The following is a 15934-nucleotide window of genomic DNA, read 5'->3' on the forward strand; positions in this document are numbered from 1 at the left end:
GACTTTGTGGCTATATTTCTTTTACAAATCACTTCTACTGTCAGAAGTTCAGACGGGAGCAGGATCGCTAACTGAAAGCTATATTCCTGTAAATACTCTTAGTGATTCATGGTCCCATTTATTTACGTCTTCCCATCTTTTTAAAGCAGAAAGCCGTTCACCTTGTGCTCGATGGATGAGGCCCATGTCTCTTGTGTTGACCGTTGCTTCAGCAGTGTCATCCATGCTGTTGTTGTGATTGATAACTTATCCATGTCAGGTCAGTTGGTCAGAATTAAATGTGAAAGGTGACCTTCAGAGCGACATGATGTAAGTGTAGCCCAACCCCCCCCCCGCCCTCCTCGCTTACACACCAGACGACATCGTCCTCTGTGCCTCACATTTGATGTCTCCCTGAGCAGGAGCACCATGCATTTTAATGAAATGTAGTCATGTCACCAGAGGGCACTACTGTGCTTTATTTTTGATCATCACTGCTTTCAGTAGATTTGACATTTTAAACCCAAAACCTAAAACCAGTTTTTAAAGGAAATCTGAGTTGGCAAGTGCTCTTACTGTAAGTATAAACACTGATTAATTTCTGAACCTTTGTGCGAGGTCGATATGATTAGATTACCCTTATGATCCTTTCTACTGTGTGGTGTAGGTATTTCACTACTTCCTGTTTACTGTTATTGATGCTAAGTGGTGATCAGATGACAAGCAGATCTTTAACAATTAAATATTGGACATTAGGATCGAAAAATAGACTGTAATTGATGTTTTTTGGGGCAAATGCACTTGTATTTAACCAAATGGCCCTTTGGATGACTTCCAAAATGAGTTATTTTCTCGTGAGGCACTTCAGCACAAGCCTTACTCGAGTTGCTCTAAGTTGCTCCTATTCAATTTCCTTGTATACTAGCACATCTCAAGGCCCAAATGAATGAGAGAATGAGCCCCAAATCACTGGCGTCAGAACAATGTTGCCACTAGTGAATGCTGGCAGCTGTAGTATTGGTCCTCCAGGCCCAAAGGAGTGACTTGTTGTTGGTTTTCCATCCTCCACAGGCTGCCTGTAAATCTCCTCCTCCTCTTCCTCCCTGCTCTCCTCTCCCCAATCCCTCTCTTTCTCCCCACTGGACTCCACACAGACCTTTTCATCCTCCTGCCTCTCTGTTGGCCTGGAAAACTAGACCTGCCCATTCACACACTACTGATCTGTCTCACCTCCTTAGCCATGTGGTTGCTCAATCTATTTTCCTATGTATGGTTGTGTGAGTATTTGTGTCTGTTTTTCTCACGCTCTTTGGTCTTTTTCTCCTCTGCCTGTCGTTATTGTCCCTCTTCTATACCTTCTGTCTGCTGTGGGACCTCCGCACCCTGTCTCTCTCTCTTAGTGGGGCAGTGTCAGGGGGTCAGAAGGGGGCAGCAACTGGGCATGGGGATGATGGGGGGGGTCCTTATCGCAGTGACAGCGTGAAGAGCATGGTGTCAGAGGGAGTGAAGGCCGGGAGGTGGCAGACCGTCCAGGGCCACATGCAGTCTGGAGGATTGAGACCCAGCGAGTGAGTTCAAACCCGGGTAGAAAGAACAACTGTTTCAGTGACTGTGCAGCAGAATAAAAACACATTATTACGAGAGTTGTTCCAACACCACTGTTGGAAAGGCCTCCAATATAGCCTAAAATGCAAGATCATGTGTCAGCAAGTATGCGAGTGTATGCAATGAACCGATATCTCATTATCATATTATTTTTCTGCTCAATTACTCTACACAAAAACGACAACACATGCTCCATATCCACACAACCTGTCCGATCCAAAACTGTGAATCTGTAACCATCGACAGATACAGTATGAAAAAGAACCGAAACAGCTGACATGTTAGCAAGAAATAAGTCAGTAATTTGGCAATATTTCACACCAAAAAATAAGTCTAAAAATATGTTTTTAACGCGCTGGTATCACCCAGTACGCAAGTTAAGGTAACGGAATTAGTATCAGGAGGATACAAATTGTATATTTATCCATTAAAGGTGGGGTAGGTAAGTTTCAGAAACCGGCTCGAGATACACTTTTTGTTATATTCCATGGAATGCTCTTAACATCCCGGTAGCAATGAATATCTTAAGTGATTTGACAAAAAATCCATAAAAAAATGTCATCTGTGGAAGCCGTAATACTGTAAAAAGTACAACCAATCCGTTTAGCCGGGCCGCCCTGTCGGTCAGCCTTCCATCTCGTGCACGCACAAATGTATCTCGTGCCCTCATTGGGCGTGCCGTCATTGGGCGTGCCCTCATTGGGTGTGCATTGCAGCAGTACTTCAATGACTCCAGCAACAGGCGGCCACTTTCACCAGTCTGCTGACGTCATGTGCGCGTTCATGTGTGTTGGAGGAGATGCTCTGTAAGGAAGTCTGAAGGAAGGGGCGGATTCTTTTCGGCTGTGTACTTTCAAATTTTAGTGCACTCGAGCCGGTTTCTGAAACTTACCTACCCCACCTTTAAATGATTCCATTTGACATATTCTTACAGGTTTGTGCCTCGGCCACAGCTATGATTAGTTCTGAGTGGGGGGGTCAGGTCACATTCAGCAGGGAGGAAAGAGCAGCTCAGGTGTCAAGGTGAGATTTTGGCCACAGATCATAGTGTGAGCTGAGCACTGAAGAAAGGTGAACCCTCGTCATCATGAGACGATAACAATAGTTTCTGGAGCGGTATCACACTGGCTCAAGCCTTCAGCTGTCACAGTGGGCAAGCTGCTGCACAATAGAGCCTCATGTATGAATCTGCAGGAGAATATGATTTATTTATGTGAGGAACTGCAATGCCTGCAAGTGTACTCTCCAACACGAGATACAGAAATAGTCTCATTTTCACACTGACTTAAGTAATGCCTCATGTCGTGCGAACTCGCTCTTTTAATTAAGATTTAGACTGAAATGTGAACCACATGCTGGTTACTGACTGCATCTTTCCCACAGACATATGACATGAGTTAGGGTCTATAAACAGCGCGTTGTGAATGAGACAGTTAATTTTCAGTTCTTCGTGATGCTTTTGCACCTTCCTTTCGCACCTCGTGCCTGTGACTTCTTCCTCCACAACACATTTACGCTCATCACTACCTCACTCCTCATTCCCTCCTTCTCTTCTCATCTTTCTTTTTGCCCCCTGTCTATAATTGGATTCTATTTTCAGGCTGCTATAAGTGTCTATGTCTCTTGTGTTTGTGTCTCGCACCCCATTTTTCTGTCTCTCCTCCATCGTCACCCTCTGCTCTTATCGGTCCCATCGGTCCCTCCATCATTCTGTCGCTGTGTAAAAGCCACTCTTCTTATGGTTTTCTCCAACAAACTGTTTTTCTTTTTGCAAAACCTTCCATTACCCTTTTTATCCTTTCAGTTGTGACGGTTAAGTATGATGGACACTAAAAGCCTAAATGATCTGAGGTGAAGTAATGCAGAGCAGAATAAACTGCATCTAACTGATGTGAGTGGCTCTCATGACCTCATTCTGGTAGTCTGGGTTACACAGCGATGTGAGAGGAGGATATATTTGGAAATACATATATCAAAGATGATACATGATACTGTAGAGCCAACAAAATAGGAATCAAGTTGGTGTAAGTGCACTGTGATGACATCCAAACAACATGTAAGCAATAACATTTGTAATAAAGGCAATGAACCAGCATTAATAGAAGGGAGGAGTGGAAAAGGAGAGGCTGACAGAGGGAGGGAGTCGTACTGTAGGACTTGGTTGGCTGTTGAGATGTCTCTAGAGATGCAGCATGTATTCAAAAGACTTAGAGACAGGAAGAGAGGCTATTAGAGATGGAACAAGTCAAGTGACGAGTAGAGGACATGGGGATCGCTCATCAGACCAAAACACCCTCGACGAGAAGGCTGGGAACCTGCAAACGCTCGACACACACAGCGCGACGCGGCCCTGTGCGGACGGTGCACATCCGCCCACTCCCCACGCGAAACACACTCTCACGCAAACAGCACGCTCTGACACGCAGGACGCACACACACCTGACGCACAGGGCTCGCTCACACACTGCGCACTGCTGCCCGACTCGGGCCCATGAGCAGCACTCGGCACACAGCGACCACTCGGGCTGCACCTTCTACTGCTATTTCTGCTACTGCTGTTACTGCTGCTGCCTCACGGTGCTCTCTTTCTCTCTCCTCCTCCTCCTGTCTCCACCTCCCCATGCTCCTCCCCCTTTGTCATCCAACATCACTCTTCCTGCTTCCTCCTCCCCCCCAACTTCCTGTTTTGATGCACTTTCCTGTTTCTATCCTGACGTCAACCTGACCTCTTCTCCCATGTCTCCCTTCTGCCCTGTGCCACCATGTCTCATATCTGATGATTCTCTCCCTCTCTTCTACGTCTCATCCCCTGACCACCTCACCTCCTGTTGCCACGGCTCCTCTACTACATCCTCTTCTTCCTCTTCCGTGCCCTCTGACTCCTCTCTCCCTCCTCATCATCCCATCCTATGCCGGCCGTGGCCTTCTTCACGCTCTCTTTCCTCCCTGCTCCTCTGCCCTCCCAGCTTTGGGGATCCGGTCTTATCGTACGCGTCCACTTTGGAGCACATCCCCACCCGGCCCCGGACGCTGCTCCGCCAGCAGAGTCTCCAGCAGCCTCTCATCCACCCGCCGGGCCCTCTCCTCGGCAACCCCCCCACAACATCCCAGAGTTTGGGACAGTTACACACAGCACCTGGTCAGCCTGGGGGAGGCGGGGGTGCTGGGAGAGGAGAGGGAGGTGGTGAGGGTGGGGGTGCAGGTACAAGAGGCGGTCCCAGAGGTGCTCGGGGCAGCCCATCAGGAGCGGGGGCCTCTCGCTGTAGGGGAGGTGGAGCAAGAGGGCGCTCACAAGCGAATCCTGGCAGCTGGGATTACACGATGGACCAGATGAAAAATCGTGGCCTGGACGTCAAATCTTTCCTGTGAGTCTCTTCAGCTCTAACTTCATGTCTTCATGGAGTCTTTGTGGTGTCCCCTGCTTAAGCCTCTGTGTCTATCTGTGTCTTAAAGTACTTGCTATGCTATTCTATGTGTTTGTTTAAGGTTATTATAAAGCTTATCTGAGAATCAAGTAGTTAAATATGTAGCTCTGTTAATCCTAACCGATCTGCTTTTATCTTTCTGTTCTGTTTCTTATCTTTTGGGTGTTTTATTTTCAATTTTTTTTGTATCTGATATCCAGGGAAGGATATTACTTCTCTCTTTCTCAAAATACAAACTCTATATATAGTTCGGATGTTTGAGATTGTGTGTGTGCAAGTGCTCAAGATGAAGTCATTGCTTTCACTGTCACACTTTCAAGGAGTTATTCTGAATACAGTTAGAAAGGCAATTTACAGTAGTTCATGCAGCTAATCATTTGAATGCAGAATGAGGAAGTTATGCATATGAGATGAGAAATCTATTATACATTTTAATAAGGATGGAGTTATGAATCTAAATAAGCTGTTTGTTTTTTTTGCTCTAAGCCCTCAGTTGTATAAGAGATGGATCAACATCTAATTTATGACGATGTCATAGATCACACAGGGATATTATCCATAATAAATTATGTTTATTATTAGATGTTGTTGTCATAGGGGGATTATATTACTTGATATATGCTTTATGATCCTTTCAAATCTCGACTGAAAGCGTTTATTGAATGAATAAATAAATCGTGAGCAATGATAGCTTTCATGATTTGTTATAACCTACAGAGCTGTAGTAATGATCAGTTGAGATGAATTACAAAGCTTCTTATTGAGCAATCTAAAACACATTTTTCATGAGCATTCCAAAATGACAAGGAAGTTGTGAGATATTGAGGGCAGTTTCTATCCTGTGAAATGTTGTTCAATGTTTACACTGTATGCTCTGCTAAACAGCAACATCTGTTTGGATGGCGTCAGCCTGTCCGCTGCAATTGGCTTTACAGGACAGAGCTGTGGTGCCATCTCACAATATTCATGAGATGGTTTCTTAAACGTCCCATTTCATAGTCATCCGTTGGAATGACTGTTGAATATCCTGCTTAAAGGAGACACACCTAATCCATAGTTCATGAGTTATTTCTCCTAAAACAACACCTTTTTTCTCCTGTGATACTGAAACATTTATGCTAATGGTAAATTAATGCTGTGTCGGCTGTATGCCTGATGACATGTGTGTAAGCATGTGTGTGTATCACACCGTCCACTTGTGATGGTGCATCAGCGGAAGAACCAGGGTTAAGCAGCTGTGTGTAGGTTTGTGTTAACCCTGGAGCATTGATCTTATGTCACCAGCACCATTACTCCTACAACATATTGTTACTCCAGGCCAGGAGTGGAGGGAGAGCCGATAAGAGAGGGAGGGGGGAGGGGGTGAGGAAGGACACTGCCAAGGTACAACATGTGTTTCATGTCCCTTTGCACAGAATCCTTTTACAGTAGCTTTTTACCATTTGTTCTTTTTTTATTTGGGTTAATGCTTCTCGGGGCAGTTCAGTATGACGCAGCTGGGCTAATGTCACTGGCTATCTGAGCATTAGTAACGTAGCACATGCCACCACCAAGGTCATTGAGAATATTGCCCATCACACGCGACTAAACTAGCCTCTCATCATCGTAAATGTGCGGTTGAGGTCATACTTTATGATGCATTTGCTTCTCTGCAACACCTCTTATGATTGATGGCATAGCGGCCCAGTAATAGACATGACCCTTTGTTCAAGCCAGTTAATTTCAATGTTGGCCTGATTCCCTATCTGGGTGAATCACTGCTCTGTGGGTGTGTTGATGTGATTGACACAGATATCCTGCCTTTGGAGCCATTTGATCAAATGGATCTCATGGGTGATTGGTCTTCAAGCTTTTTGGCTAAAAATCAATGACCTAGTGTCATTAATGTCCATTCCTTCTCTCGCCCCTTCGCCATTACCTTTAGACACATCTACAGAAGTGTTTAACCAATATTCTTGAGTGTAAATGCTCATACTAAAAAAACGTGATGGGAGAAGGGCAATCCAATAGCCATTCATAAATAACCCATATCTAATTTATAGGTACATTCTGAATATTTAGTGAGCTGTAACACATTAACACCACATGTTGCTATTGCTGTAAAAACTAGTCAGCAATAAAGCAGAGAAGTTAAACAGAATAAAAAATAGTATAAATGAAAAAAGTTAAAATGAGTAAAAAAAAAGACAGCGTTCAGCTAATTAGCTACAGAAGTTCTTGAAGATAAGGTAGACTGAGGAAGATAAGATTTAAATCAATGTTCCTAGACTTCCTTATCTGAGTTATCTTCCTATTCTTTGATTTAGATTTATTTGGTCTCTTTTGTTAAGTAAATAAACATTCATTTAATCCTTGTCAGTTTAATTTAATTTTGAATAATCCTTTCTCTAAATAATTTGCTTATTTTTTCTTATCATTTTTCAAAATGATATAATATAATTATTATAATTATTTTTTATGAATAGAAATAAACAGTGACACAAAACATTTTCTATGCTCTTCCTTCGCTCAATAAAAAGTACTTCAGACAGATAATTAGCTAAAGATCATGGATATACAATTCAAATAAGTTGTTAAATTCATATGTTCAAAGTAATGGATAAACAGTTCATATAGAAAGCTAAAATTGATAAAATCTCTAAATGAACATTTGTGACGGGTGCCGTGTAGGGGTTTTAAATTCATCTGAAAGTGGCTGTCATTCAGACATAAAAGTTTTGAGTATAGAAGTATAACAGGGAGATTATTAAACCAGGCTTTATGGTGCAGCAAGAAAAGCTTTTGACGTCATGTCAGAAAGATGAAATTGGGAAGTTTGGGGTGATATCTTTCCACAGCTTGGCAGCCCTGTATGCTCTTAGTCGAGGTATTGTAACGCAGTGAGAGGCTTAAGCTATAGAACGGTGGGTGTGGGTGACGGGAGGAAGGGAGGGAGACAGAGAATTAAGGGTAGGAGAGGATAGCGATGAGGGGGGGAAAGGGGATTTGGAGAGCGAGTGTAGCGTAATAGAAAATATGAAATGAGAAGAGTGCAACACGGAGAGTGAGAGAGCACTGACCCAGAAAACGGTGACACACAGGGCACCTCAAGATACTATGTCACTCAAATAGAAACAATTAGTCCAGATCTTCTTAATGAGGCTTAATTCAATCTTAATTCTGGAGAAAGGCGACAGGCATGTTCGATGTGAAAGGTGAGTGTGTAGTGAAAGCAGAAGGCAGGTTAAATAACTAGAATCATTACTCTGAGTGTGGTGTGTGGGTCTGTAAATACATACCTTTTACATCTGTGCACGCTGCTGAATACCACATCCATTAACTATCATTAAATAATCACCAGCAGTTCCCTTTAATTATTTGTTGTGTGTACGATGTGAACACAGCCTGCACCTGTTGTCAGCACCACTTCATTAAAACTATTACGTTATTAATAATCTGACCTTTTAGTTTATGGTTTCTTACTAATATCCTTCCCTGGACAAAATGCTTACTGCTGGTGTTGCAGATTTTCCTTTATGAGCGTTTCTCTGTAACTTTTCCTTCTGTTTATTCTCCTACGGTCTATTTACCTGCCGCCTCTCTGCTTTGTGTTCTTGCTGTAACCTGAAATAACATCTCTCTTCTTCTCTCCCCCCTGCACCAAACCTTCTTTATGACCGATTTCCCTCTCCTTCGCAACTTTTCTGGCCTCTCGTTCTATCTCTTTATCGTATTTGTTTATGGGGAGCCAGTGAAGGGAAGCTGGTGGTCCTGGCTTTGGCCATTGGTGTGGCCGAGCAAGATGACTTTGCCAATATCCCTGACCTGCAGGAAACAGCGCAGGCACAACCACCAGCCAATCAGGAGCCCCCTCCTGAGAAGAGGTACCAGATCAACTATGAGAGTGCCTGTTGTATGTGTGCGGGAATGATGGTGTACAAATGAAAGTACGTGAAGGATATGATATCGAGGAAAAACGGCAGATGATATCAGAATCTAAGGAGAGTAGATTTGTTTTGTAGTGTTTTCGGTGAGTCACAGCACTTAAGTGCTCTGTGCCACGGCCCTGCTACTAAAATAGCACCAGAGATCGACACTCTGTTACAGAAATAAAAATAAGAGCTGACTATGAATCCAAATGTAGGAAAAAAAATCCTGTAATGATGAGATGAGAAAAGAGATAAAGCAATTTGGATGTAAGCTGTAAAGCAGTAATGAGCTCATAAATCACAGCAGTGAGATTCTTAATGCTACTCCAATCCTTTTTTCTGCTTTTAGGGATACAAAAAAGGCTGCGAATCAAATAAAACATTGTTTGCTCATGCCAGTGGTCTTCTTTTCCTGACCATGATAATTATCTCCCCATCGTAATGACATTCTCCGTCACCATTTCATCTCTATTTGTGTGTGTTTTCACTCCTGCCTTACAGAGACCTCCCATTGGTAATTGTCATTATTTCTTTTGTATTTCATGCTTTTTTATCCAATTCCTTTCTACTCCTGTGTTCGTTTTTTCCCTCCTGCTCATTAACTTCCTTCAAACAATCACCCTCTGCTGCTCCGAGAGTCCCGTCTCTGTAGCTGCACCGAGGGGCCCGGAGAGCCTCCTCATTATTCCAGAACATTTTAGTCACTTACATAAACACGCTGCTAAAAATAAACCTTTTCCTTGCCAGCCACCTTACACACTAGAAGCCAAACATATTTCCACTCATCTATAAGGATGCACCACTCTCGCATGCGTCTCCAACAATAATTAGTTTGGCATTCTTTTTAGGAATGGGAACAATGTTTTCGTGGGAACGGTTTAAGACTAACAAATGAGTACAGTGGGCGTGTCCTGTGAAACAAAACATTTAACTGCACTTTTGCTAGTGTTGTTCAATTTTCGGCAATGGATGGTGGTTTTTGATTATTTGCATCAGTGTGTAGCACCAAAGCCAGAGTGAAATCCGACGTTTGGTCCAGCCTTAGGCAGATGCGACACACTTGATTTCCTCTGCAGTCCAATTAGGCCGTTTTAACCCTCACTTTGATTCTGTGACAAATTGGAGACAATTTGGAGATACATAATATGACACACACCTTAAAACAAAATGGCAGGGGAGAGCGAACAAATTCTGATTTACTCGACACACCAATTATTCCTCATTCACAAGTGTTTCATCAATTTGACACATGATATTAAACTAGGGCTCTATTAGAAAACAGATGGTAACTGTTTTCTTATCTGGCCTGCACAGATGCAGTATGAAGCTCCACATAACAAAAACTGTCTGCCCTGAACTAATAAGCACCTTTTTATTTATGATAAAATGTTAGCCTTTAGAGTAACACTATGACGACGACTTGTGAAATATATTTGGCTCTTGGTTTGCCTGCCTCATTGTTGTCTCCTGCCCTGAAGCTTTCTGCGGCCTTTTCTGAGTCAACACGGCATGGAGTTGCAAACAAGCAGTCAAATATTCTTTCAGCAACAATGTCGCCTTTTGTAAAACATCAAAACTATCTCTATTGCTAAGGATTAGTGTGAAACCTGCCGAGCCACAAAGGTGTACAATTTTCTGTGTAATTTGCTGTGCACATTACATCTGTCTTTCCGAGTTGGTGTTTACCTGGAAACCTCCTTCAATGGCTTGTGAAATCCACTAATAGACTAAACAGAAGGAGGGAACCGCTCAGTCCAGCCGGTGGCCCCGCAGGACTCGCCTCGATTTAACGGTGATTGAGTGCATTGTGGCATTTTGTAGATTAACCTGAGGTTCATTTAATTTCTTTCAGTAAAAACAGAATGACTGGCAGCTTACACTCTGTGAACAATGAAGAACTCGGATGTAAAAAAAAAGTAGATTTGCATATAATGAAAGCTTCAAATGTCTCGGCCCTTTAGTAAATTCTCCTGAGAAGTAAACTAATTCCACCGGAGCCACTCATTATTGTGCTTGTTTCATCATTGATTACAAATTCAAATGTATTATAAATGATTTAGGCACCGTTTAATTGGATACTAAATATAAAATAAACATAAGTGCACAGTATATTAAAAATGCAAGGTGTAAGCTTGCTGGGAGTATATCATTCCCTGTGGTGTTAGTGCTGACTTCACAGATGTCTGACCATGATTTAATCAATCATGCTCTTGGCATATTGCTCATTCCAAACCGGGCTCTCGAGCCGGAGACAAAGCTACGCCTTCATTCGTCTCCCTCTCTCTCCCTGTGTATATTCATATCAACGCAGTCTGTGTATTCACATCAAACATGTCCTTTATGTGCCTGCCACTCATCTGCATACCTGCATCACACATGTAATACCTCATGGATTTATTCAACCAAATGCATCATCTGAACAGCATGTGCCTTGCTAATTATTTCAGTCAAACAAAAAGCCTCTGAAGTTAATGTGAATAGTTGATGTGACTCTCAGGCGTTAGCATTATCAATTCTGACATAAAAGGGACATCTCTCCACTGCTCGTGAATATCAAAGAGCTGCTCTGTGATGCCCTACATTAGTGAAAGTTACAACTTCAACTACATTTATTTAACAGATAAAGTCAAGTTACAGAACAGATTTAGATTTCACATAATAAACATGGGTTACCTTAAAATATAATGCATAGTTCAAAATTAAACCAGTGATTTCCAACCTTTTCACCCAAAAACTGTATTTAATTGCATTTGAACAGAACTTTGTGTATTTTATAAAACATATTAACAGTAAATATTGTAAACACCAGACTTCAACAGTAAATTGATGTTTACATATTGATGCATCAGTAATTGCAATCTAAAATTGTCAAATATAATTTAGTTTTCTGCAGAATGATTACTGATATTTGATACTTTATGTATATTATGCTGATAATACTTTTATATTTTAAGTTAAGTAGGAGTTTAAACGCTGGACTTTTAACGAGTATGCTTTCTCCACCACTCAAACAGTTTTGCTCCTCACCTTTAACGACAGTTGGCCAAACAATCTGGTTAATAGGATCATGTATGAGAAGTCCTTCATGCACAAATAACAACAGGGGGTGCTTTCTTTTGCCCTTCAGCCATGTGTTAATGCTCCACTGTTGCATGGTCATACAGTAGTTGAAGGCAAGCCAATCAAACATACTGTTCTCCCCACTGGCCATGAGAAGGTGCTATAGTGCGTGATACTCATGATGCTCCTTCACTGACCTTGTGTGTGCGCTGGCTGGATGAAAGTGTTCTGCGTGGTCTTTTGTTTATGAAGTGAGGCAGGAGCTGACTTAGAGTTTCAACCTTAGCGTCAGTGATAGTGATTGAGACTTTCAAACCATGCTTCACATTTAAAAGGGAGATTGAGGAAGTGAAGGTCGCATGATAAAATAGCAGAGGTTAGATTACAAAAGATTGTTGCTTTGATCCATGCTGAGATGTTTATATCCCAGGCATCATCCATAGGTTGTGCGTCTTAGAAAGCGTATCAGGATGTTCGAGTGCCTCCGTGATGCCTCATTGGTCTTCACTCATACAATTCTGTTGCGATTCAGTGAACCTACGGTATACTGTAGATTCTCCTCCTGTGTTGCTATAAAGAGAAGCCTCAATCCCCCAGAGCTTTGAATCTAGATCTCTCTCTGAGCAGACAGCCAACGGTCCAATGAGGATGGAGGTTCAGGACAGAGGAGGCGGGACATATCTTCGTGCTACATTAACATTCAATCCACTTGCCTGTGGTCTTTCAATTATTCACCCATGCATGTTACATAATTTTGTGTAAGCCAATGGAGTTTTCTTCCTATTCCAGTATACATCTTGTAGATATCGATACATATAGATCACAGCCTCAAAGACATGATGCACTCAGCGAGGTTTTCTGAGTGTCTGTTAATTGCCAAGTGAGCTATATAATATTGCTTCATAATTTATGAGCTTATTACGTTGCTTAACTTGACGTGAAAGGCAAAAATGAACATAACGTATGGCGGTTGTGACTTTTAACCTAAATAAATCAATATAAATGTGTTTATTTAACGTCTTGAATGTGTTTGTGCTCTAACCGCATTAGTCTGAGTAGGAGGAGTTGATATGTCTTTAAGCTAGTGAAGTGTTAAGTCATTCTGAGGTCACATGTACAGTGTTATAGTGTAAAGTGCTAATTTCAAGCTTTGTTTTCTCAGATAATAGAAAAAACGACTGTTACAAAGCTTCCAGATGATATAATCTGTTTGTACATAAACATGTAAATTGATTATGCTATGCTCTGCTAGTCTGCCCCTCCTGTGAAAGGGGCTTTGCGGCCCGGCTAATCAGCAGAGTCTTCAGGGGGCTCTGCTTAAGACGGTCCCCGAGGCTCCGGCCGCCCGCTCATTCTAGCATCACACTGGGAATGTTGATTCATTTGCTTATGTGCTTAGAGAAGGGGAAAGTAGATGGCACTAAGGCGGAAAAGAAAAGTTACAAAGAGGCGGAGTGCATTCGAACATCCATCAGTCCATATGTCGGGGCAGGATGAGGGAATATTCAGGGAGCAGATCCATCTACCATCCAAGAGAGTAGTAGGACGAGGGAGTACTTATTGTACTCTGCACATCCATGCGTGATGCGGGGCTGAAGGCAGCACTCTAGCCAGCAGCCACTACATGCTGGTACACATCTCATACATACAGATAGATGGATTGTGGTTGGGTAGGGGGATCTATTAGGAGCATTAACCCGGGACCCTCGTGTCCTGCCTCATAACCGGTGGCACATCAGCAGCAGCCTCCACATCACAGGCAATCTGAGGATCTAATCGGTATTCAAAACACTTTGATTTGGATTTGTTTATTTTAATGGGATTTAAAAAAAATGTTTTGATGATTTCATGTTGGGAAACTCCCTGGTGCGATTGGGTTATTTGTTTTAATTGAGCTCTGAGACATCTTGAATGCTTAACTGCAGAGTTTATAGGGAGACCATAAAGAGTTGGGGCTCAACTGCCACAGTATAGATAGAGTAGACACTAAGCTCATTTTTGGATTAAAAAGTAATCATGTTTGCAATGCTGGACTGTTTCAAAGTGAAAAGGGCAATTGCCGGCTACCGAAGTCAAAAGCATTGCATCTGAAATACCACCTCTAATAAAATGAAAACAGACTTATAACGGCGCTTATAAAGATCAACTTTGGCACCCACTGAATTGTCTTGTGGTTTTTCTATTTCCATTTGAAGGAGCAGAAACACAGAAGGCAGCATTTAGCACCTCCCTTGCTGCTGGGTGAAGTCGGATTTCAGTAAGCGATGCTATTTTAGACTAATTTCCAGTTCCAACGTGCAGGAAGTAATTAGTTAACAGTGAAAGCATCCATATTTATGTCGCAGCAGAATTGTTGGTCGTAGGCTGAGAAGTGAAGGAGCAGGAATGACTCCAGTGTGAATGTACATGCGTTTCATGTGGATTATGTAAGCAGCGCTCTGCTTCACTGCTGTGGTTTTGACTGTGTATGATCCTGGGAAGTGTGCTGTGGCCCCTGAAGAATGATAGATCTAGTGGGCATCTTAGACATTGCAAATACATTACTTAATGGTTCCAGGCGAGCATGTTTGTTTGGGTGTGACATGTTTGCAGAGGGGTGAAAAAAAAAAAGAGGGTCTGGGTTGGGCTTTCTTTCTCGCGTCTCTCTCCAGCCTAGAAGTGGAGTGTCTTTCCCCCCCTCCCCCTCTCTACGAGCTGCTGGCCCTCGGTCAGGTAACAAAAAAAGGATAGTATCACAGGACGGTGAAACCCAAAGTGGCCCGGCCTGCCTCCATGTGTCTGTCCATGTGTGTGTCTGCGAGGTTCTCACCCGTACCTGTCATATATCCTAAACCTTAATGTTCTGTGTGTTCGCCTGTTTGCTGCACCCCTCCAAACACACCCTTCCCCGACGCCCAACAACCTCTCGTCACACACACCCCAAACCCCCAAATGTATGGTCTGTGTTTCTAGAGCCGTTGCTATGCCAACAGCCCACTTTCTGTGCCTTAGCTGATGGAGAATCTGAACTCGAGTCCACTCTGCCTCCCACTGGATACTGTAGACAACTGCAGGCTTTAGAGCGTCAATTTCCATATCAACCCTCCTCAGGGTCGGACTGAAAAAGCCTTGGCACTGAAATGTAGCAGTTGTAGTATCTCCATCTGCCACAATTAATTTAGCTTTTTCTGAAACCAATCCTCGTTTATCCAATTCATGATCTTCTGTATGATCTGGAGGAAGTATTTTATTTGCTGCAACAAATCTGCAGCTCCAGCCGCTTTGTCTAAACAGCCTGGAGGACGCTCAGGTGCTGTGGAGCAGGGCTGGTAGGAAGGCCATCCCTCGGCTGCACTAGATCTTACCTGAGAATGCACTGAACCCCTGAATGAAGCATGAAAGAGAATGAATAATTGAAGACGTTCACTACCCCATCGATAGTGGGGATGTGGAGGAGGAGGGAAGTGCCTTGCTTTACTTCAATCCCAAAGTCTCTCTCCGTGCTTTAGAGCTCTTTCGAGCTGATCCTCAGATCTTGGTTTAGTATTATACCCAGCCTCTTCCTCGCCTCTCAAACTCGCCTGCAGTTTAGAGTTTGTGCAAGGGATTAACAAGCCCCCTGAAAATGTAATTACCTCCCTTGGCAACTAATACAACTAACACCAATTGATGAATATTCCCTTCCCTTCCTGAAACGGTTAACATCCCTCCTTCCCCCCCGTCTCGCTCTGGTTCCTTTGCTGGTTGCAGTGATTGTCTGTTTGCTTGTCTTGTTTGCTTGCTTGCTTTTTCTGTCTGTCTATTTGTCAGTATATTTCCCCCCAGTTCTGTCCTTGTCTTCAGCAAAAATGTACACATTATTACATTCAACATCAATTGTCATCCCAATTCGCAGCCCAACAAAAAAGTACATTCTCTCAGTGAGACGCTCGGCAGATTGCTGGCCAGACGGACAGACTTTCTATGCGCTCCTTGTTT

The 15934-nt window shown here is 42.9% G+C and overlaps 1 protein-coding gene across 5 annotated transcripts in view; it reads left to right on the forward strand.

Moving 5' to 3' along the window:
• The window catches only part of syt7a (synaptotagmin VIIa), an 89469-nt gene that overhangs the window by 55459 nt on the left and 18076 nt on the right, over positions 1–15934 (forward strand). For 2 of the 5 annotated variants that reach the window (XM_034204997.1, XM_034204998.1), the window contains 2 exons: positions 4551–4949; positions 8741–8872. In XM_034204997.1, coding sequence (XP_034060888.1) covers positions 4551–4949; positions 8741–8872 — 531 coding nt within the window. Of the gene's footprint in view, positions 1–1394; positions 1548–2409; positions 4950–8740; positions 8873–15934 lie in introns of those variants that run through there. The other 3 variants (XR_004567921.1, XM_034204996.1, XM_034204999.1) reach the window with 2 other exon arrangements.

The sequence above is a fragment of the Gymnodraco acuticeps genome, unplaced genomic scaffold (assembly GCF_902827175.1).
Source record: "Gymnodraco acuticeps unplaced genomic scaffold, fGymAcu1.1, whole genome shotgun sequence".
Lineage (NCBI taxonomy): Eukaryota > Metazoa > Chordata > Actinopteri > Perciformes > Bathydraconidae > Gymnodraco > Gymnodraco acuticeps.